At 46.0% G+C, this 23,005-nt stretch overlaps 1 protein-coding gene across 8 annotated transcripts in view; it reads left to right on the forward strand.

Annotated features, from left to right (window-relative positions):
• The first annotated feature begins 302 nt into the window (after positions 1 to 302).
• Positions 303 to 23,005, forward strand: part of CFAP221 (cilia and flagella associated protein 221) — an 85,520-nt gene continuing 62,817 nt past the window's right edge. For 6 of the 8 annotated variants that reach the window (XR_009699599.1, XM_061182962.1, XM_061182947.1 and 3 more), the window contains exons 1-6: positions 303 to 499; positions 1,931 to 2,116; positions 4,694 to 4,794; positions 15,237 to 15,323; positions 15,485 to 15,583; positions 17,139 to 17,239. Coding sequence is in view for 7 of the 8 variants with exons in the window: in XM_061182962.1 (XP_061038945.1) it covers positions 1,978 to 2,116; positions 4,694 to 4,794; positions 15,237 to 15,323; positions 15,485 to 15,583; positions 17,139 to 17,239 (527 nt within the window). In the remaining variant the exon portion in view is untranslated. Of the gene's footprint in view, positions 500 to 527; positions 546 to 599; positions 620 to 1,930; positions 2,117 to 4,693; positions 4,795 to 15,236; positions 15,324 to 15,484; positions 15,584 to 17,138; positions 17,240 to 23,005 lie in introns of those variants that run through there. The other 2 variants (XM_061182949.1, XM_061182950.1) reach the window with 2 other exon arrangements.

Consider the following 23,005-nt stretch of genomic DNA (forward strand, 5'->3'; position numbering starts at 1 on the left):
TTTGTATATGTTTGAAATTTGTCATAATAGAAAGTGTATATGTTCGAAATTTGTATATGTTTGAAATTTGTAATAATAGAAAGTGTAAAGTAAACTATATTACAGTAGGATGTCTAGGACTGAATGTCCCTCGGGGAAGCTCCACCCACTGAGCCTGGTAAGCCCCGCCCCTTCGGCCCCGCCCCGTCAGCTTCAGCACCACCCCCTTAAGCCCCGCCCGTTTCAGCCCAGCTCTCCCGCCGTCTGCTCTCAGGGTATCCAGTTTATGGTGTGTTCCGACTTCCTCGTGTCCGCTCGGGAATTCGTTGGCCTCAGACCCTATAAGTCGCTCTCTTTGTTCTTCCCCAGGCCGGAGAGACTGCTCCGAGTCCCCAGAACTGACCCACGGCCTCCAGACCTCCAGCAGCAGCCGCCCGGGTCCCCCCACGTCCCAGGGGAGTTTGGTCGCGTCCGGTCATGACCGAGGGAGCGCGTCCGCGTCGTCATGGCGACGCTCGGGGTAGGTGGCGGCGCCCGCGGAATCCAGCCCGGGAACCCGCTCCGGGGTGAGCGGCCTGGGACCTGGGGCCGTGGAGGCAGCCTGAACCCCGGACGGGTGTCCAGCCTCAAGTCAGCCTGGGTGGGGGGCGGAGGAGAGCCCGGGCCCAAAGGGTTAAATGAGGATGCGGGTGGCGCGTGGGTCTGGGTTCGACCCTGCTCTGCAGTAAAGGGGTGCTGAGGGGAGCAGGCGTTTGTCAAGGGTGAGAGGGCCTGCCCCGTAGAGCATGGGGCCGCGAAACCGAGGATGCCTGGGGGTGTGGGGAGGTGGGGGGAAGGGGGACAGCTCACCTTGGGGGTGAGTGACCTGGGATGGGAGCTTGGGTGACAACGGTTTAGCTATTGTGTCTCCCTGAAGTACAGGCAGGGAATGTGAGGGGAGGGGGCTGGAGAGTGAACCGGGGCGGGTGTTGAAGGGGTGGAGGGGAAGGAGTTGGGCGAGGTGAATCTTCAGCCATGCTGGCGAGAGGGGATGGGCCGAGAGTGGAAAGGAGAACCTTCCTTCAGAAAGTGATTGATTGTTAAGCACCTCTTCAGTGTGGTCAGTGTATTTTGCTTGATGCTGTACTCTTTGGGGAATCTAAAGCTATGAGCCTTCTCAAAACAAAAAACAAAAGAACACACGTAAAGATCCACACGTGATTTTACGTCAATCTCAGGGGCTTCACAGAGCAGCCCCCAAGCTTAGAGACGCAGCTGTGGGAGATATAAAGATGTGTGGGATTTGTAAAGTGCCATCACAAGGCAATACATTATTAATGCCAGAAGTAGTGTAGGCAGCAATTGCTAAAGAACGTTAAGGGGCATTGGGATCAGTGTGAACTTTATGAAGGCAAGCCTGGCAAAGGGTGTGACGGAACCGGGGCCCTCGGTCCTAGGACAGAGCTCCTAGGAAAGCGCCCAGTGGCGGGGGAGGAGGTCTATGGCTCTCCACCTCCTCTCCCCAGAGAGGGGCCCAGGAAGGTGGCTCAAAAATGCCAGTGTCTCCCAATGTTGAAGGGTTTCATGGTCATGCCCATCTAAGAAACTGATTCGGAGAAATCTCAGAAAGAAAAGCCCTGTTTAACTGCTGACTTCAACATTTGCCAAACTTCATCAACTGTGAGAGCCTCAGGAAGCATCAGGGCTACATTTTGGGAAAAGCTCTTGGGGAGAATTAAGGACCACGGAAGGGTTTTGAGCAATGGCAAGGCACTGGGTGCAACGTGTGACGTGTGACGCAAGATGAATGGGACGGCCTGCGTGGGGACAGAGCGGCAGGGAGAGAGGAGAGGCGGGGGGGCCCTGAGCCGCAGTAAACCACACAGTGACAAGAAGTACATTTGTCAAGCGTTGAGAAAAAACAGTGTGTGGTTTCCTGTGGATGATTATACGACTACTGTTTTCTTCCCAGGAAATGACCTTTGGCTCTAAAAAGAAGGCTCCATTTTTCATGATAAAATGGCAGCGGTGAAAACCCCCAGCAGAGAAGTAAAGAATGCTGAAGAACCATTTCATGATGTATCGCCCCTCCTTTTAAGGAGCCTAGTGGAGGAACCCAAGAAACCAAAAGCAGTACCTAATCACCTCCTGGAATCAAGTAGGTGGTTAGGAAACAGATTTGCTTTACAACTCACGTCTTCCCAGAGGATCCAAAGTCCAGAAAGCATAATGGAATGTTGGGTGCTGATTTCTCTGTATTGTTTTACAGGCTGGTAATAGTGTTCATCATTAAGAACAATGGTTCCATTTAGATCCATCCACTTCACTGGTAGACTTTATTTTTTTAATATTTATTTATTTTACTTATTCATTTGTTTGGCTGCGTCAGGTCTTAGTTGCAGCACATGGGATCTTCCGTTGCGGCGGGGGCTCTTCGTTGTGGTGCTCGGGCTTCTCTCTAGTTGTGGCGCTTGGGCTCCAGAGCACGTGAGGTCTGTCGTTTGTGACACGCGGGCTCTCTCGTTGAGGCACGTGAGCTCAGTAGTTGTGGCGTGCGGGCTCAGTTGCCCAGCCACATGTGGGATCTTAGTTCCCTCGACCAGAGATCAAACCCGCTTCCCCTGCATGGGAGCGTGGAGTCTTATCCACTGGACAGCCAGGGAAGTCCTGTAACTGGTAGACTTTTGTGGTGGAAATTGGTCGCCATGTTCTGCCACCTCCACTTCCTCAAATATCTTTCCTCTCTGTCCCCACTTCATGCTCAGCAGGTCACCAGGACTATTGCAGGGCCCTCCTCCCTGGCCACACTCTTCACAGTCCTGGCATTGTCCTTCCTAGAATCCATGCTGGCTCCTGCCCCCGTCCTGTTTGGATGCTCTCAGGGGATCCCCTTGTGTGCAGTTCCTTTGCTTGGCATTTGGCCCCCTTTGCCGTCCATCTGAACCTGCCCACCCAGGGCCCCTCCAGTCCCCCAGTTCCGGCCACGCCTGTTACTCCTGCTCCTTCAAGAATACTTGCATTTTACACCTTCTTGCCTTTGCCCACGCACATCCCTTAGCCTGGAAAGCCTGTTAAATCCTATAGCTGTTATGCAGAAGGCTACTCATTTTGCCTACAGTCTTCTCACTGAATCCATCGTATCACCACGATACCGTCTATTTCCATTTTACTGCTGGGGAAGCTGAGGTGGCCCAGCTAAGCGAAGAGGTGGTGTTCAGCTGTTGCAGCCCAGTGTCCAGCTCCCTACGTCCCACCAGCTTGCTTCCCACTTGCCATTCAAGGCCCATCACGAATGCTGGAAATGCAGCATTTGCTGTGGCTCTGTTGTCACTGAAGAACACACTGAGTGCGAGTTAGTATACTTGACTATTTCTGGGCATTAACAGAAAAATGCCCATTTTACATCTATTTTGTGGCCCTACAAACAAAATCTTCAGCATTAAAAAAAATTACCAAGGGACTTCCCTGGTGGTCCAGTGGGTAAGACTCCACGCTCCCAATGCAGGGGGCCCGGGTTTGATCCCTGGTCGGGGAACTAGATCCCGCATGCATGCCACAACTAAGAAGCCCACATGCCACATGTAAGACCTGGTGCAGCCAAAATAAATATAAATAAATAAATTTTTTAAAAGTTACCAAGTAATGTTCAATACTTACAGGTAATTACCAATACTTAAAAATTTACCAAATAAACTACGGAGATCATAATCCCCCTGGGACACCACCCTCACCCCAGTCCAGCCCTTCAGTTTGGCCCACAGTTGATGACAGTGACCATTCACCCACGGAGGAGAAAAGCACCAAACGTTTCACACCCACTGTAGATGGGTCCGGAACACGGCAGGCGAAGGGTGGGGTCAGGGTGTCTGTGACTCACAAGATTTAGCTATAGCCAAAGGGGAAAGGTGGTCATTTGTAGGAAACTGGACAGGGCAATCATACTGCAGGAGGCAGTTTACTGGTCGGAACCAGGCCTGGGCTTGATTTTTACAAAATGGAAAGAATGGAGGGTTATAAACAAATGCCTGGCATGAAGCACGGAAGGCATGGAAAGGCTTGTGACCCAGTGTCTTCTCCACACATCTCAGTTCCTGCTGCATGAAAAGCCGGGACAAGTTTTGTAGACCTGGACTCTTCTGTGAGCTCAGCTGTCCTAACCTTGTTCTCAAAACTGGGAGCAAAAAAAGACACTCACGTGACAAGAGCAGTTTGAGACTTTACCGTCCAGAGGCATAATTTTTCAGAGCCTTAGGATTACTCTGTATTGCACTGTAATTCAGTTCAGAGGAAGTCAAATAATAGCAGTTAAATACACAGTAATAAAATTAAACCCTTGGTGTTTGGATTCTTTGAAGTGGATATTCATTACATAATAAGCAATTGCAGTGTTATACAGAGAAAACACAGGGTGTGTGCTCTTCACAAGCTTGTGTTATTACGAAGACTTGTATAAAATGTGTACAGAGCAAGTTATTTTCATAGATAATAAACAATAAATGTGAATTTGTATTATGATGATAATATCTCCCAAGTGATGTGAAGTATAGAGGGAGAAGCAGTCCAATTCATGTGGAACAATCATGAATCTTGTTGACAGCTGTATCCTCTGTCTGTGACTTTCGTATGCTTAAAATACCCTAGATTAAAGGGAGCTCATGTTGATAGGATCTTCTTTCATTCAATATACGTTTTTATGTCTCAACTCATGATATACTTATCTGCATTGTTTCTATAGAGGTTTATGCAAATCTTCTGAATAATAAGGTCATACAGGCAAAACCTGGCATATTGCATTTTGGAGGCTATCAAGTAGAAAAACAACACCAGCAGATACTGGTAGGTACTTTAAAAAAAATTTTTTTTTAAATTTCATTGAAATATAGTTGATTTACAATGTTGTGATAGTTTCTGCTGTACAACAACGTGATTCAGTTATACATATATATACATTCTTTTTCATATTCTTTTCCATGATGGTTTATCACAGGATACTGAATATAGTTCCCTGTGCTCTACAGTAGGACCTTGCTGTTTCTCTATATAATAGCTTGCATCTGCTAACCCCAAACTCCCAATCTATCCCTCCCCCACCCCTGGGTAGGTACTTTCTAAGTGGGATAATTAATCACAATAATGAAATGACATGCATGTTCTGCATTTATATTACTCATTCATCTGAAGAGCAGCAAAATCAGCAGAAGTGCAGATGTAAACTGGACCAGAAACGTAGTTCTAGGATGAGAAGTTTTAAAGTTGCATCAGCGTCCTTGGACAGCTTTCCTCCCCCTGCCAAAGGCTCCTCCCAACACTCTCTCCAAACTGGTGCCGTTGCTGAGTGACTGCAGGGGCCAGGAACTGTGCTTTGCGTCTCACGTGGTCCAGTTTAGTCTTTACACCAGCTTTGTGGAGGTTGTATTGTGGCTGTCTTTGTAGAGATGAGGAAACCGTGATTCCAGAAGGTTAAATACAATACTTGCCTCAGGAACACAGGGACGGAGACAGAGTGACTCTTAGGCTGCCTGCCTCCCAACCAGTGAACTTTTTTTTTTTTTTTTTAGATTTATTTTATTTATTTATTTTTTGGCTGTGTTGGGTCTTCGTTGCTGTGTACAGGCTTTCTCTAGTTGCGGCGAGCAGGCTTTTCATTGCGGTGGCTTCTCTTCTTGCGGAGCACGGGCTCTAAGCATGCAGGCTCAGTAGTTGTGGTGCACGGGCTTAGCTGCTCTGCGGCGTGTGGGATCTTCCCGGTCCAGGGCTCAAACCCGTGTCCCCTGCATTGGCAGGCGGGTTCTTAACCACTGCGCCACCAGGGAAGTCCTAACCAGTTCACTTTTGCTCCACGCCTCCACCACCAGGGGAGGGGGTGTCCCTTTCTTAGAAGGGCCCAGCAAAGGTTCCGTTTCGCCTGCTCAGGTCAGATGCCCAGGCCTAAATCAGTCACTGTGGCCAGAGACACTCTGGCGTGATCTGGGGCAGCAGCTCCGCTGAAAGGGCTCCGGAAGGGACAGGTGAAAGGACGCACTGAGGAGTGGCTGAAGCTGTGGGGACAGCAGTCCACCGCAGAGCCACCTGAGTCCTGGCCTTCCTGGCCCCCCTTCCTTGACCCGGATGTCCAGACTGGGGAGGGCTCGGGGTGGCTACAGCACCCCTAATCCGCCACGAAAAGGGGGCCTGAACATTAAAGCAGCTGCACCACCTCAGCGACCCCACCGTGACCCTCCAAAGTCACACTGAGCGGGACGTCAGAACTATGGCAGCCGGCCGTGGAGCCGAGCTAGAGCGGGCTGTGGGCATGTGTTGGAGTGGGGCCGATAGGCGTGGGCTCTCTCGCGTGGGCCCTGAGGCTCCGGCTTTGTGGGTGGCGTCCCCTCCCACCGCAGGCATCTCTGCGTTTACACATAGTGCGTTCTTATAAGCCATGTCTTTCACTTATTTATTTATTTATTTTTGTTTTCACATAGCATCTTTTCTAAAATTTTTTTAATTTAAGTTTTATTTTATATTGGAGTATAGTTGATTTACAATGTATTCGTTTCAGGCGTACAGCGAAGTGATTCAGTTATACACGTATGTATATCCACTCTTTTTTAGATTCTGTTCCCATATAGGTCATTACAGAGTATTGAGTACAGTTCCCTGTGCTGTACAGTAGATCCTTGTTGATTATTTTATATATATAATGTGTATATGTCAATCCCAAACTCCTCATTTATCCCTCCCGCCGAAACCGTGTATTAAAGTGGATCATTTAGAGGCAGAATTCCAACTATCGTGTTAGACTCATTCTCAGAGTGAGGAAAATCGCTGGAGGAAACTGACAAATGGTGAAGCTGTCAGGAAGTGAGGTCAGGTTCTATCGGGCAGACCCCTGCCGACAGAGAATGCAGCTTCCGTGAGTCCTTACACATCTAACAGGGTGGAGAGAGAAGGGATCAGGAGAGGAACCTGTTAGGTGCCCAATGCTTCCTCTTAGGAAAAGGGTCAGGATTTAAAACTGTGATTAGGAACTTTACCCCTCAATCTATAAGGGCACATTCCTTAGAACACAGCATCAAAGACCAAGGTTAATCATTCATTTTGGAACTTGCTTTTCCTGGTTATTAGGTTTGCTATCTAGATGATGGTAGGGTAAATCTAAAATAATTATTGTTCATAATTACTCATTGTTTGCAATGAGTGAACAATTCACTACCCGTTCCCACCCGCCTCACTCTCCTCATTCCTTTACCCACCCACCCCCACCTAGGCAGCCAGTGATCCACCTTCTGTTGGTATAGATTTGCCTATTCTGGACGTTTCACATAAGTGGAATCACACAACGTGTGGTCTTTTGCGACTGGCTTCTTTCATTCATCATGTTTTCCAGGCTTGTTCAATTTGTAGCATGAATCAGTACTTCATTCCTTTTTATGGCCAAATAATATTCTGTTGTATGGCTTTATTACATTTTGTTTTGTTTTTTTAATTTAAAAACATTTTTTTATTGAAATATAGTTGATTTACAATGCTGTGTTAGTTTCAGATGCACAATAAAGTGATTCAATTATACATATCTATATAAATATATATATTCTTGCTTTACATTCTCTTCCACTAAAGATTATTGCAAGATATTGAGTATAGTTCCCTGTGCTATACAGTAGGTCCTTGTTGTTTATCTATTTTATATATAGTGGTGTGTATCTTTTAATCCCAAACTTCTAACTTATCCCTCCCCCACCTTTCCTCTTTGGTAACCATATGTTTGTTTTCTATGTCTGTGAGTCTATTTCTGTTTTGTAAATAAGTTCATTTGTATCATATTTTAGATTCCACATATAAGTGATATCATATGATATTTGTCTTTTTCTGACTGACTTCACTTAGTATGATAATGTCTAGGTCCATCCATGTTGCTGCAAATGGCATTATTTCATTCCTTTTTATGGCTGAGTGGTATTCCATTGTATATATGTACCACATCTTCATTATCCATTCTTCTGTCGATGGACATTTAGGTTGCTTCCATGTCTTGACTATTGTAAATAGTGTTGCTATGAGCATTGGAGTGCATGTATCTTTTCAAATTATGGCTTTCTCTGGATATATGCCCAGGAATGGGATTGCTAGATGATATGGTAGCTCTATTTTTAGTTTCTTAAGGAACCTTCATACTGTTCACATTTCATCTATTCATCAGTTGATGGACATTTGGATTTTGTCTTTGGGGCTGCTAGGAATAATGTCATCGTGGACATTCGTGTCCATGTTTTTGTATGGATATATTTTTAATTCTCTTGGATATATATTAAGTGGAATTGGGTTGTATGGTATGTTAGTTTTCTGTGGCTCCCATAACAAATTACTACAAATTTAGGGGCTTAGAAAACTAGAAACTTATTCTGGAGACCAGAGTCCAAAGTCAAGGTGTCAGCTGGGCCTCGCTCCTTCCACGGGCTCTTGGGAGGAATCTTTCCTTGCCTCTTCCAGATTGTAGTGGCTCTAGGTGCTCTTTGTTTTGAGGCTTCATGATCCTAAACCTTGGCCTCCATCTTCACATGGCTTCTCCTCCCACTCCCTTTTGTCTTCTCTTCTGTCTCCAAAAGGATACTTGTCATTGGACTTAGGGCCCATCCAGGTAATCCAGGATGATCTCATCTCAAGGTCCTTAACTTAATAGCATCTGCAATCACTCTTTTCCCAAATAAGGTCACATTCACAAGTTCCAGTTTTTAGGGTGTGGCTGTATCTTTTTGAGTTCACCATTCAACTCACTGTTGTTCTATTTGCATTTCCTTAATCACTAATGATGTTGAGCATCTTTTCACGAGCTTACTGGTCACATTGCACCAAAGGTTTGAGGTGGAGAAGCCATTTGGGATAGCCCAAGAGCAAAGTGAGAAGTGGGGAGCGGACACCCAGGGCATAGAGGGAGACGTGGAGAGAGGCTCGGGGGGCAAGCATGTGGCATATTTGGAGACCAGTGTGAGGTCTGCTTTACCCAGATCGTAGGCTTTTTGGAGGGAGGTAAAAGCTTCATTCTGCGGAAGAACAGAGGCCGTCTCTGTCTTTTGTACAACACAATGCCTAACACACACAAGGCACTCAATAAACACTTGTCAAGATATTGAACTCACTTTACTGGAAGAGAGTGACTTGGTAGAGACTCGTGAATTCCAAGTAAATACAGGCTAGAGTCTAAGTAATCACACTGCTTCTATCAGACATTGAAACAAACAGAAATGGATACAAGTACAAAATTATTTCATCTTAATAACATTCTGGGAGAGCCAGCCTCCTGTTTCTATCAGCAAAGTTAAGCAGAAGCCTAAGGGAATTACCTTGAGACCCTTGCCAAACAAGGGGGGAAATCCAACTCTGCCTTTATCTTGGTTTTGTTACAGGAAACTGTGTAAATTACCCAAGAATGGAATGATTGAATGTGTGTTTAAAACGACAATAAATTGTTCATTAACATTTGAGATTGATCCAGATCTGGTTAAAGGCTTTAAAGCCTTTTTTTTTACTTGGATTCATATCAAAATCAATCTTTCAATTTAAAAGTTGAGATAATGGTTCCCACTTTTCTCAAAGCCAAGCCCTCTTAAAATCCCTTTCCCTCTGCGGAAAGACTTTGTCTGGGAAACTATATTTATTAAGGAAATAATTAATCAATTTTCCCATGAGACAACCAGTGTTACTGTGGCCGGCCCCAAACAAAGTTGTCAGCCTCTACAGCCTTATCTCATGCAAAGCAGCGTTCCCTTCAGGCTTTCTGCAATAATTGTATTAGTTTTCAGGTCCCTGTTGCAGCGTTCAGAGACACCCCTGCCCCAGGATCTCGGTTCTCAAACTGGGGCCGCGAATCCCAATGTCTTCTAGTCAGTGTGCGAGGGTGGGGACTTGAAGCTACAGTGTAAACATGGTGCATCCTTCTGGAGCATCAATTTTACTCTCCCATTTTGGAGAAATGCAGTATAGAGCAAAATTTTTGAGTAAAATCCATTACCAACCTGCATTTTAAGGTAGAACTGTTACCGACCAGGGTTCTTGGCCTCCGTAATCGATAGAAATTAATAGGAGGCCAGAGGAGACATTCAGGCGAGGCTTTCCTGGGGCCCCTGCTGCAGCGGGGGGAGCGAGAACACGTGGCAGGTTCCCTGCTCGCCTTGCTGCTCCTCGAGGCGGGGCGAGCTGGTTCCTCATACGGGGTGAGGCTGGGGGCGGGTCCAGGGGTCGGGGTGGGGGGGGGGGGAGCGGTGGCCTAGGTGCTCTGCCCACCCCCTTGGTGGGCTGTGTGCAGGCTCCCTAGCAGGGCCCTGCTTTTGCTCCCGGCTCTTCAGACGCGGCAGTTGCGTTTTTGGTCCTTTTGTGTCTTGTTGTCCATAATTTGCCCCAGCTGCGCATGCACGCAGTTATTTTTAGTCCCTTATAGTTTCTTTGTATCTGTTGCTCCAGGAGACGTTTGTCCAGGTGCCAGCACTGCAGCAAAGGATCCCAGGTCCCAGGTCCCGGCCTGTCTCAAAACACTTTAAAGAACTTACAGGGCTGCTTGCATTTTGCCCCCAGATCCCTGGCGTTGGGTGTTAACCTCTGAGAAGCCGTGTCCCTTAGGGGAGGCGTTGAAGGACCCCCGCCTGGAGGCTGGGCTGTGTTTGGAAAATACTCAGATTAGTGCTTGGGGTTGAAGGTTAGGCGCTACGCTCTGCTCTGCCGGGTGGAAGGGCTGGAAGGGAGGAGCAGAGCGGGGAGGGAGGGGAGGGAGCTGTGAGCAGCCCCTGGGAGAGCCCTGTGACCCTTGAGTAAAAGCTGTTCAACCCGTGACTGCCTAGTTGGTGGTTCCATGCTTGCTTGCCTGTGCTGGGGGCCGTTCTGAAACACTGAAGCGGGGGCTGTCAGTTGGGGCCCCGGGGGAGTCAGGGGAGGGAGTGTCAAGGTCGTGAGGACCCACGGGGTCAGGAGAAGGTCAGCTCCCAGGGGCGCAGAGAGCTTGGGGGGTGGGGGGGAGTGAGGACATCTATTGACCCCAGAATTGCGGGACAGAATAGGGTTTTAGGTGAGTTTATCTTGTCTCGCCTCAAGGGCAATCCTGGCTTGCTCACGGTTTCAAATAAACTTTAAATATTAATTTAACATACACTTTCTAAACACTTCATCTTCCCAAGGCTTTTTTTCCCCTTTGAATGATGATTATTTCCCCCCCCCCCAGTTTTAGTTATAAATGAAAAGGCAGGAATGCCATTTTAGCCCTGAAAGCATATTATTTTTTAAAAAGAAATCAAACTGACCTGCTGACAAAGTGTGAAAAAAAAGATAGGGAATGCAGTTTGGGTACTGAGACATCCTGAGCTCTGAGACGGGAAGAGCCCTAGGTTCCAGGCATCCTGGGCCCCAGCATACCAGTGTCTCCTGGAAGGACCATTCTCCTGGGTAGGAGACCCAGGAGCCCACACCTCACCAAGATTCCCCCATACAGACCCCCTGGAGGTCGAGAGAGACCTGGACAACTTTTATTTTTTCAGGCTTCTCACATATTAAAGAGATATACCAAACTTCCCCGGTGGCACAGTGGTTAAGAATCTGCCTGCCAATTCAGGGGACACGGGTTCAGTCCCTGGTCCGGGAAGATCCCACATGCTGCGGAGCAACGAAGCCCGTGCACCACAACTACTGAGCCTGTGCTCTAGAGCCTGCGAGCCACAACTACTGAGCCTGCATGTTGCAACTACTGAAGCCCACGTGCCTAGAGCCCGTGCTCTGCAACAAGAGAAGCCACCGCAATGAGAAGCCCGCGCACCACAACAAAGAGTAGCCCCCGTTCGCCGCAACTAGAGAAAGCCCACGCGCAACAACGAAGACCCAACGCAGCCAAAAATAAATTTTTAAAAAAGGTAACTTTAGGGCTTCCCTGGTGGCGCAGTGGTTAAGAATCCGCCTGCCAATGCAGGGGACATGGGTTCGAGCCCTGGTCTGGGAAGATCCCACATGCCGCGGAGCAACTAAGCCCGTGTGCCACAGCTACTGAGCCTGTGCTCTAGAGCCTGCAAGCCACAACTACTGAGCCGAAGTGCCACAACTACTGAAGCCCATGCGCCTAGAGCCTGTGCTCCACAACAAGAGAAGCCACCGCGATGAGAAGCCCATGCACCGCAACAAAGAGTAGCCCCCGCTCGCCGCACCTAAAAGAAAGCCCGTGGGCAGCAACAAGGACCCAACGCAGCCAAAAATAAAATAAACTAATTAATTAATTTTAAAAAAAAAGATATTAAAAAAAAAAAAAAGGTAACTTTAAAAAAAAATTTTTTAAATAAAGAGATATGCCATGTTGCTGCAAACGGCAATATTTCCTTCTTTTTTATAGCTGAGTAATATTCCATTATATGTGTGTACCACATCTTCTTTATCCATTCATCTGTTGATGGACATTTAGGTTTGCAGCAACATGGATGGACCTAGAGATTATCATACTAAGTGAAGTAAGGCAGAGAAAGACAGATATTATATCACTTATATATGGAATCTAAAAAAAATAATATAAATCAACTTATTTACAAAACAAAAACAGACTCATAGACAAAGAAAACAACCTTATGGTTGCCAGAGGGGAAAGGGGATGGGGGAGGGATAAATTAGGAGTTTGGGATTAACAGATACACACCACTATATATAAAATAGATAAATAACAGGCTTTTACTGTATAACATAGGGAACTATATTCAATATCTTGTAATAATCGAAAATGGAAAAGAATCTGAAACTTGAATTTGACACTTGAAACTAACACAGTATTGTAAATCAACTATAGTTAAAAAAAAAAAAAAAGGATATGCCAAAACAGGGTCACAAAAATTGTGGTCCTTTAAGAATATTCACAGGTGAATAGATAACTAATAAGAACCTTCTATATAAAAAAATAAAATAAGATAAAATTCAAAAAAATATATTCACAGGCGACAAATGAGAACTTTTAACAAATGCAAGCATCGGTATAATCTCATCAAGAGATTATGTCTTAAGTCTGACTTAGGGCCTCAGTGAACTCGAGGCCTTGGGCAGTGGCCATGTGACAGGCCCAGCCTCTGGCCTGGACTTTGGAGACCAAAGGCCTCTTAGCTGTCCTCTGGCCCAGGTGAAGGCCAGGTCCGAGAACCCAAGGTCCTTGCTCTCCTTTCATGTAGAGGAAGGAAAACCCCTCTACTCAGAGGCCCAGTTAACTGACCCGGCAGGTTGTCCTGCCTTGAACGAGGGCCTCCTCCCGACCCCATCCGAGAACTCCTGACTTTGTGTTCTTTGTTATCAGCCCTCGCGATGGATTGGAGGCTGTCCTCTCCACACTCCTTGTCCTGATTTTTTGACTGCCTTAGTGTCACCAGGTCCCCAGGACAAGTGGCATGTAATTAGAGAAACTGGGAGTGGGTGGGTGGCTGGCTTCTTAGCTCAGCTGAATCACAGGACTAAGTTAAGTTCAACAAAAAGGAGCACAGGTAACCGGTCAGGGCAGGAGGAGGGGAGTGTGCAAGGCCATGCCGGGGGGAACCTGGGGCTGTAGCTCTGGAGAAGTCTTAGGTTGGGCAGAGACACATGGGCATATTTCATTACTCTTTAAGTGGTGTTGTGTTTATTTCATTATTCGTTAAGTGGTGTATGATAGATTTTGAATCTCTTAAAGCGTTTAAACGTGCACTGAGGCCAAAGCAATCTTGAGAAAGAAAAAATGGAGCTAGAGGAATCAGGCTCCCTGCCACAGTAATCAAAACAGTATGGGACTGGCACAAAAACAGACACACAAATCAATGGAACGGGATCGAAAGCTCAGAGATAAACCCACACACGTATGGTCACCTTATTTTTGGTAAAGGAGTCAAGAATATATAATGGAGAAATGACAGCCTCTTGGATAAGTGGTTCTGGGAAAACTGGACAGCTACATGTAAAAGAATGAAATTGGAACACTCCCTAACACCATACACAAAAATAAACTCCAAATGGATTAAAGACCTAAATGTAAGACCAGACACTATAAAACTCTTAGAGGAAAACATAGGCAGAACACTCTCTGACATAAATCACAGCAAGATCTTTTTGGATCCACCTCCTAGAGTAATAATGAAATAATGCCATTTGCAGCAACATGGATGGACCTAGAGATTATCATACTTAGTGAAGAAAGTCAGACAGAGGAAGAAAAATACCATATGATATCACTTATATGTGGAATCTTAAAAAATGATACAAATGAACTTATTTATGTACAAAACAGAAATAGACTCAGAGACATAGAAAGCAAACTTATGGGGACTTCCCTGGTGGCAGAGTGGTTAAGAATCTGCCTGCCATTGCAGGGGACACAGGTTCGATTCCTGGTCCAGGAAGATCCCACATGCCGTGGAGCAGCTAAGCCTGTGCGCCACAACTGCTGAAGCCCACGCGCCTAGAGCCCATGCTCCGCAACAAGAGAAGCCACCGCAATGAGAAGCCTGCGCACCAGTGAAGAGTAGCCCCCGCTGGCTGCAACTAGAGAAAGCCCACGTGCAGCAACGAAGACCCAATGCAGCCAAAAAATCATAAAAAAAAACCCTTATGGTTACCAAGGGGAAAAGTTGGGGGAAGAAATAAATTAGGAGTTTGGGGGCTTCCCTGGTGGCACAGTGGTTGAGAATCTGCCTGCCAATGCAGGGGACACGGGTTCGAGCCCTGGTCTGGGAAGATCCCACATGCCGCGGAGCGACTAGGCCAATGAGCCACAATTGCTGAGCCTGCGCTTCTGGAGCCTGTGCTCCACAGCAAGAGAGGCCGCGATAGTGAGAGGCCCGCGCACCGCGATGAAGAGTGGCCCCCACTTGGCCGCAACTAGAGAAGGCCCTCGCACAGAAACGAAGACCCAACACAGCCATAAATAAATAAATAAATAAATAAATAAATATTTTAAAAAATAAAAAAAATTAGGAGTTTGGGATTAACATATACACACTCCTATAGATAAAATAAACAGCAAGGATCTACCGTATAGCACAGGGGACTCTACTCGATATCCTGTAATAACCTAAATGGGAAAAGAATCTGAAAAAGAATAGATATATGTATATGTATAACTGAATCACTTTGCTGTACACCTGAAACTAAGGCAACGTTGTAAATCAACTATACATCAATATAGAATAAAAATTTAAAAAGTAATAAAAGCGCCCTGTATCGCCTCACACCCCTTCAGGAGCAAGGTGAGGTGAAGATAAATGGGGCGGTGCATGTTCAGGTAGGTAAAGCGGTGGATTCACGTGAATGCTTCTTTTTCTCTCCAGCATGTGGTCAATATTTGCAATGAAGATTTACGCGTTCATATTTTACCCCCCCAAACCAAACACTTTCAGATCAAGTATGTGAAGAAGGTAAGTGTCCCTGGGGGGGCGTGTTCTCCCAGGGTGTTCACTGGCGGGCGTGGCTTTCCATGCCGCAGGTCTGCCCAGGGCGGCATGTAGCCTGTTGTCCCGGTGGTCCCGCTTCCATGGGCCCTGAGGCTCATCCGGACAGGAACCCCTGTGTCTTCTAGGAGCACCGCCTTGTCCCTGGCTTGTCCCTCACGGTCACCATTACATTTACTCCAGATGAGTGGCGATACTACTATGATTGCATCCGCATTCACTGTCAGGTATGTCCCTTAATGTCAGGGGTTTTGGGGGGCTTGGGGGTGGCATCAAACCTTACATCTTCAAGGGAAGAAGAGAGACGGAGTGACAAGTGTGAAGTTTCTCAGCCTGATGCCTTGGGCAGCCGGTCTGAGTGGCTTGAGGGTCCTGGTCCGGTGACGTGGGTCCCAGCTGAGGAAGCTCCAGGCTGCCGAGAACTGGGGCAGAGCCAGAGACACTGCTTGCTGCAGGTTCCCACCTGCCCTGGCCTAAAAACCTCATTTATCTTGTGGTGCTGGGAGTTGAGGAAGGCTTTTCAAGTAACTTAAACACCCTCCTATAAGAGCTAGGTGAGAAGATCAGCAGCAACCCTGAGTTGTCACTGGGCACCGGCAGCAAATGTCCTCCGAGGCAGCCCTGGGGGTCTGCAGGGAGGCTACTTGTGTGGGCCGACCCCAGAGGCTGTGCTGTAGGAGTTCTCCGCGGCCTTTTCCAGGTCACCTAATTCATCCCCGGCCTCCGGCCTCCAGCCCCACGTGCTGTCAGTCCTTCCCTTAAAACTGGCACCTCCACACCCCTCTGCTCTGGGTTCCACGCCCAGCCCTTACAAGTTGAGAAGCGTTAAGGTTAAGGAAATTTACCTTTTCAAAATTAAAGTGGAAGAGTGTGCTTTAGTAACAAATGAGTCTCAGTTTTTAAAAAGAGGGGGAAAAAAAACTAAAAATGAAACCAGAATAGTGCTTTCAGGAGGAATATTCTGTACCAAGAACAAAAATCCCTAGGACAGGCATTGCATAGAGCACCAGGGAAGGTGTCCTGCTACTTCATAGCAATGCTGTTAGTACCTTGTATTTATGTGGTGCTTTAAACTTTTTAAGACCAGTGTCTGCTTTAATTCTCAAAAATACCTTTAAAGAAAGGTGGACTTATCCCCACTTGAAAGCAAAGGAAGAAACGAGCTGTGGAGAGGTCAGAGGTCTTACTCAAGGTCACGCACGGTGCAGGTCTAGAAGCAGGCCTCTGCGCCTCTGGCTGGTCCAGTGTTTACTGTTCGGCGCTGTCTGGATCAGCTGATTCTGTGCTGGTTTCTGTTTATCTCAGGCCGCTCACGATTGTGTTTCCCTATAACTTTCTGAAGTCGAAACAGATGACTGTTTTCACCTCTACGTGAAGGCATCATTAGCTTTCCTGGATAATATTGAATGTCATTTCAGTGAAATACACTAAAAATTTTCTATACTTTGTTTATAACTAAGAAAACTCATTATTTCAACTGTTATATTTAAGCACTCAGTTTTTTTTTTTTTAAGGAAATGTTTTCCCTTTTTTTCTGGAAGTATTTTTTAATGATAGAAAACAAGATAAGAAATAAAGGATCTACAAATTCATCTTTGAAAATTATAGTCTTGGGACTTCCCTGGCAGTCCAGTTGTTCCAAAGCAGGGGGCGTGGGTTTGACCCCTGGTCGGGGAACTAAATTCCCACATGCTGTGAGGCGCAGCCAAAAACAAAGAAAAAGAAAAAAGAAAATTATAGTCTTAAGCATGGTAAACTTGACTTTTTTCCCATTAATTTTAGGGAGGTGAGACTTTGCTTGTCCCCATCCATGCCTATCCTGTCATGAATAGACTGGACTTTCCCTCATTTATAAATCTATCAAATGTTCTACTTGGTGAAAGGTAAGTTATCAAAATGAATTACCAAACTGTCATGGGATGTGAAAAGTTAAGAGAGACTCACATAGATAAAAACCTAGATTTCTATTTTTCCTAATGGAAAGTTTTCCTTCTAGCTGAGTTAGACTGGACTTGTAGTTGCAAAGGCAAAGCAAACAACCAACAAACAAACCCAACCGAGTCAAAATATCGTTAAGCAAGAAAGGAATCTATTGGGTCATCAACCTGAAAGGTGCAAGATGGCACGCACCTTCAGGCATGGCTGGGTCTAGGGGTTTAACAGGGGTTGCAGGGACCTGACCCTCCCCAGATCTTGGTTTTGCTGCCCTGTGCAGGCTTCTTTCTCCACAGGCTCCCCTTCACAGGGCAGGGTAGCTGCCAGAAGGTCCAAACACTGTTGGCAACAGCGGTAGCTGGAGGGCCTGCAGGGTTGGGAGTATTGGTGTCGGAGTCCCAGGGAGGCATCTCATGGCTGTACATTAACCAGCATCTGTTTTTGGACGGAATGGCTGCAGGGAAGGCCAAGACCCTGGACAGTCACTATGGAAGCCAAATCTCAAATCGTCCCTCCTTGTTGGGAAAATAGTTGACGACTCTAGTTGTACTTCAAGATGTGTCTTGTTTTAGCAGTAAATATTTACTAAATACCTACTACCAGGCACAGTGCTGTCTGTCCCTAGGGACATAAAGAAGGTAGATATTGAGCTGTTAGACACCGAGACACAATGGCCATGCTGGTTGTTAAAATCTTGTTAAACGCTGAAATATTTCTGTACTGGTTGGGAAATATATACTGTCCTGAGCCCCCGATCCCTCCCTGCCAGCTGCCTGTCCCCTCTCCTGCCGCCCCTCCCCTCCAGTGATTCCGTAACTAAGTTGTGAATACCTAGCCATCTGGCGGGGGGGGGGGGGCGACCTGCAGGACCTGGCTCCAGCTTTGTATCCACGCTAGTGGCGCACTGCCCGTGAAGTCCTGTTTGGGTGATATTTTGAATATCACCTATGGTAAAAAGATGAATAGACAAAAGTTCTCATTCTGAAGGTCTTCAAGTCTGATGGGGACAGAACCATGTCACTGATTAATTACACCGCGTGCTAAGCGTTGTAATCAGGGCCCACACAGGGTCTTGTGCAGGCCCAGAAGAGCGAGCACAGAGCTGACTGGCGGGATGAGGAAAGTCCTCACGCCTAAGCAGGGGACGTCCGGTTATCCACCATGGGGTGGGCTGTGAGGGTGGCGGTCCAGGCAGGGAAACAGCACGTACAAAAGCACGGTGGCGGCGAAGAGTGTGCACTGCGTCTTGCAGGTGATGAAGCCACCCAGTAGCTGGTAGATACTAGATGCCTCGTGGTCTAGGCCCAGACGGTGAGCAAAGACTGTGGGCTTCAGCCTGTGTTTGGGGCTGAAAGCAAGTTCAGGTGCCTGCAGGCAGCTCTGAGCAGGAGATACAAGTTGCTAGTGACTGGGTAGTAGAGGTAGAGAGGGGGCAACTGAAGCTTTTTGGTGGTGGCGGGGGACCAAGGTGTATGATCTTCAGAGCCCTTGAATGAAACTCACCATCTAGATCTGAACAATCGCGTTGGTTCCGCTGGCGTGAGATCCCATCCCCCGCCCAGCGGCTTCGCATGAGCTTCTGATGCACCATCTCTCTTTACTTATTTTTTTAAAAACAACTCTTTAAGAATTGTCAATAAGGGACTTCCTTGGTGGTCCAGTGGTTAAGACTCTGCACTTCAAATGCAGGGGATGTGGGTTCGATCCCTGGTCAGGGAACTAAGATCCCTGCATGGCGCGGCCAAAAACTAAAATTAAAATAAAACAAAATAAAATAAAAATTCTCAAAAAAAAGAATTGTCAATAAATTATACATACAAAAGAATATGTAATAATACGTACAGTTTAAAGAATGATAGTATAATGAACATTGATTTTAAGACATTAAGACATAAAGCATTGCCAGTAATTTTACAACTACTATTCTGAATTTAGTGGCAATCCTTTCTTTCATTTATTTCAATAGTTTCGAGACGTACGTGGGCACCCCTAAATAACACATGGTTTGGCTCTGCCAGTGTTCGATCTTTATATAAATGGAATCATACTGTATGTCGATTCTTTTGTAACTTGCTTTTTTTCTGCAACATTGTGTTTCCGTGGCCCAGCTGTGTTAACACAGAGCCGTAGTTCACTGCTGTGGGGTCTGCTGCGTGGATTTACCGCAGTTTTAAAACTCTGCTCTGCTGCTAATGGACCCATGGCATTATTGCCACTGTTTTTTTTGCTGCGACTGGCACTGCTGTTGTATATCCTTGTGCATGGCCTGGGGCACATATTCCAGAGTTTTCCAGGTTGTACACCTCGAAGCAGAATTGCAGGTCCACACAGCTTCAGTGTCACTATTTGATGCCAAATCGTTTTCCAAAATCGGTGAACCCATCACACACCCACCGGAGACGCATGAGAATTCCTGCTTCCCCTGCATCGTTGCCGACAGTGGGTATTATCAGACTGTTACACTTTGGATGACATATATTCTCGGCCCCTTGCTCTTCTTTTCTCTACTTTTCCCAAAATGTTCTGCCAGAACGCTTTCCCGGCACTTCTTCCCTCCCCTCATCAACCCAGTCTTCACTGGGTCCTTCTCAGCACTAAGTGGGCTGAGAAGGGACCCCAAGGGGCTAATAGAGGTGAATCCCTCCTGGCAGGACCCACTCACTCTATGCATTTTGAGGCCAAACATAGCTATTTCCTTTAAATGGGTGAATAAGCAATTTTTAACCAAAATTGAAGTGGCAGGAAACAACTGACTTCCTAGTTCATCTGTCTTCCTCCCTCCCTCCCTCCCTCCCTTCCTCTCTCTCTCTCTCCCTCTTTTTCTTTCTTTCCCTCCACAAATCACTCCTTGTTTGGACCGTAAGCCAGGCTGTCGAGGTTGAGAGCACTGGTCCATAGGCAGGAGGAAATGATGCAGACATCAGCCTTGGTTGTTCTTCTTATTTTTTTTTTTTAGTGGGGTATAATTGCTTTACAATGTTGTGTTAGTTTCCGCTGTACAACAAAGTGATTCAGCCATACGTATACATATATCCCCTCCCTCTTGGACCTTCTTTTTTTTTTTTAACATCTTTATTGGAGTATAATTGCTTTACAATGGTGTGTTAGTTTCTGCTTTATAACGAAGTGAATCAGTTATACATATACATATGTTCCCATATCTCTTCCCTCTTGCGTCTCCCTCCCTCCCTCCCACCCTCCCTATCCCACCCCTCTAGGTGGTCACAAACCAGCGAGCTGATCTCCCTGTGCTATGCGGCTGCTTCCCACTAGCTGTCTATTTTACGTTTGGTAGTGTATATATGTCCATGCCACTCTCTCACTTTGTCACAGCTTACCCTTCCCCCTCCCCATATCCTCAAGTCCATTCTCTAGTAGGTCTGTGTCTTTATTGCCGTCTTACCCCTAGGTTCTTCATGACCTTTTTTTTTTTTTTTTCTTAGATTCCATATATATGTGTTAGCATACTGTATTTGTTTTTCTCTTTCTGACTTACTTCACTCTGTATGACAGACTCTCGGTCCATCCACCTCACTACAAATATCTCAGTTTCGTTTCTTTTTATGGCTGAGTAATATTCCATTGTATATATGTGCCACATCTTCTTTATCCATTCATCCGATGATGGACACTTAGGTTGCTTCCAGGTCCTGGCTATTGTAAATAGAGCTGCAATGAACATTGTGGTACATGACTCTTTTTGAATTATGGTTTTCTCAGGGTATATGCCCAGTAGTGAGATTGCTGGGTCATATGGTAGTTCTATTTTTAGTTTTTTAAGGAACCTCCATACTGTTCTCCATAGTGGCTGTATCAATTTACATTCCCACCAACAGTACAAGAGGGTTCCCTTTTCTCCACACCCTCTCCAGCATTTATTGTTTGCAGATTTTCTGGACCTTCTTAACAGATAAATCTGCCCACTTCCCTGGAGGCTCCTCCCAAGCTGTTTTATACATCATGCCCTTCATTTGTAATCAGAATGAAAATTTCAGCTAAACAGTTTATGAAGCCGAGTTACTGTGTGTAACACTGTGATATTTTTAAAAATCTTTCAAAAGATAAGCGTGCTACTTTGTTTCTCCAAGCATTCTGGCAGCAGAGCCTTCCCAAGACTTGATGCACTTGACTTAATGGCTTTCCCCCAACTTTTAACTATGCAAACTGCCCGGCACTGCATTCCAGCCCGGCGTGGGGGGGAGGGGTGGTGGTGGTGGTGACTATTTGAAAGGGTTTTCACCTGAAATCTCCTCTATTAATCCTAGGCTGCCTTGGGGGTTGAAGGTATTATTTGGGTAGGTTCTTTATTCAACATTCATTCATTCATTCATTTAACAAACCTTTATTGAATGCCTACTATGTGCCAGGCACAATGGTAGGTACTAAGGATGTAGAGGTGATTAAACCCTCATCTCGTGATTAATAGACAATTCTTTGTTTTTATTTTATTGAAGTATAGTTGATTTACAATGCTGTGTTAATTACTCTACTGTATAGCAAAGTGATTCATATATATATATATATACACACACACACACACACACACATTCTTTTTTTTTTTTTTTTTTCCGGCTGCACCACATGATATGCGGGATCGTAGTTCCCCAACCAGGGATCAAACCCATGCCCCCTGCAGTGGAAGTGTGGAGTCTTAACCCCTGGACCGCCAGGGAAGCTCCCTACACACACATTCTTTTTCATAGTCTTTTCCATGATGGTTTATCACAGGATATTGAATAGAGTTCCCTGTGCTCTGCAGTAGGACCTTGTTGTTATCCATCCTCTATGTACTAGTTTGCACCTGCTGACCCCAATCTCCCACTCCTTCCCCCCACACCCCCCTCCTCAGCAACCACAAGTCTGTTCTCTACGTCTGCAAGTCTGTTTCTGTCTCGTAAGTTCATTTGTGTCATATTTTAGATTCCACGTGTAAGCGATATCATATGGTATTTGTCTTTCTTTTTCTGACTTACTTCACTTAGTATGAGGATCTCTAGGTCCATCCATGTTGCTGCAAATGGCATTATTTCATTATTTTTTATGGCTGAGTAGTATTCCATTGTATATGTACTACATATTCTTTATCCATTCCTCTGTTGATGGACACTTATGTTGCTTCCATGTCTTGTCTATTGTAAATAGTGCTGCTATGAACATAGGGGTGCCTGTATCTTTTTGAATTATAGTTTTGTCTGGATATATGCCCAGGAGTGGGATTGCTGGATCATATGGCAGCTCTATTTTTAGTTTTTTGAGGAACCTCCATACTGTTCTCCATAGTGGCTGCACCAATTTACATTCCCACCAACAGTGTAGGGGGTTTCCTGTTTCTCCACACCCTCTCCAGCATTTATTGTTTGTAGGCTTTTTGATGATGGGCATTCTGACCAGTGTGAGGTGGTACCTCATTGTAGTTTTGATCTGCATTTCTCTAATAAGTAGTGACGATGAGCATCTTTTCACGGGCCTATTGTCCATCTGTATGTCTTCTTTTTTTTTTTTTTAATAAATTTATTTATTTATTTTTGGCTGCGTTGGGTCTTCGTTGCTGCATGCAGGCTTTCTCTAGTTGCGGTGAGTGGGGGCTACTCTTCATTGCAGTGCGCAGGCTTCTCATCGCGGTGGCTTCTCTTGTTACGGAGCACGGGCTCTAGGCGCGCGGGCTTCGGTAGTTGTGGCACGTGGGCTCAGTAGTTGTGGCTCACGGGCTTGGT

Source organism: Eubalaena glacialis, chromosome 1, assembly GCF_028564815.1.
Source record: "Eubalaena glacialis isolate mEubGla1 chromosome 1, mEubGla1.1.hap2.+ XY, whole genome shotgun sequence".
Taxonomy (NCBI): Eukaryota; Metazoa; Chordata; class Mammalia; order Artiodactyla; family Balaenidae; genus Eubalaena; species Eubalaena glacialis.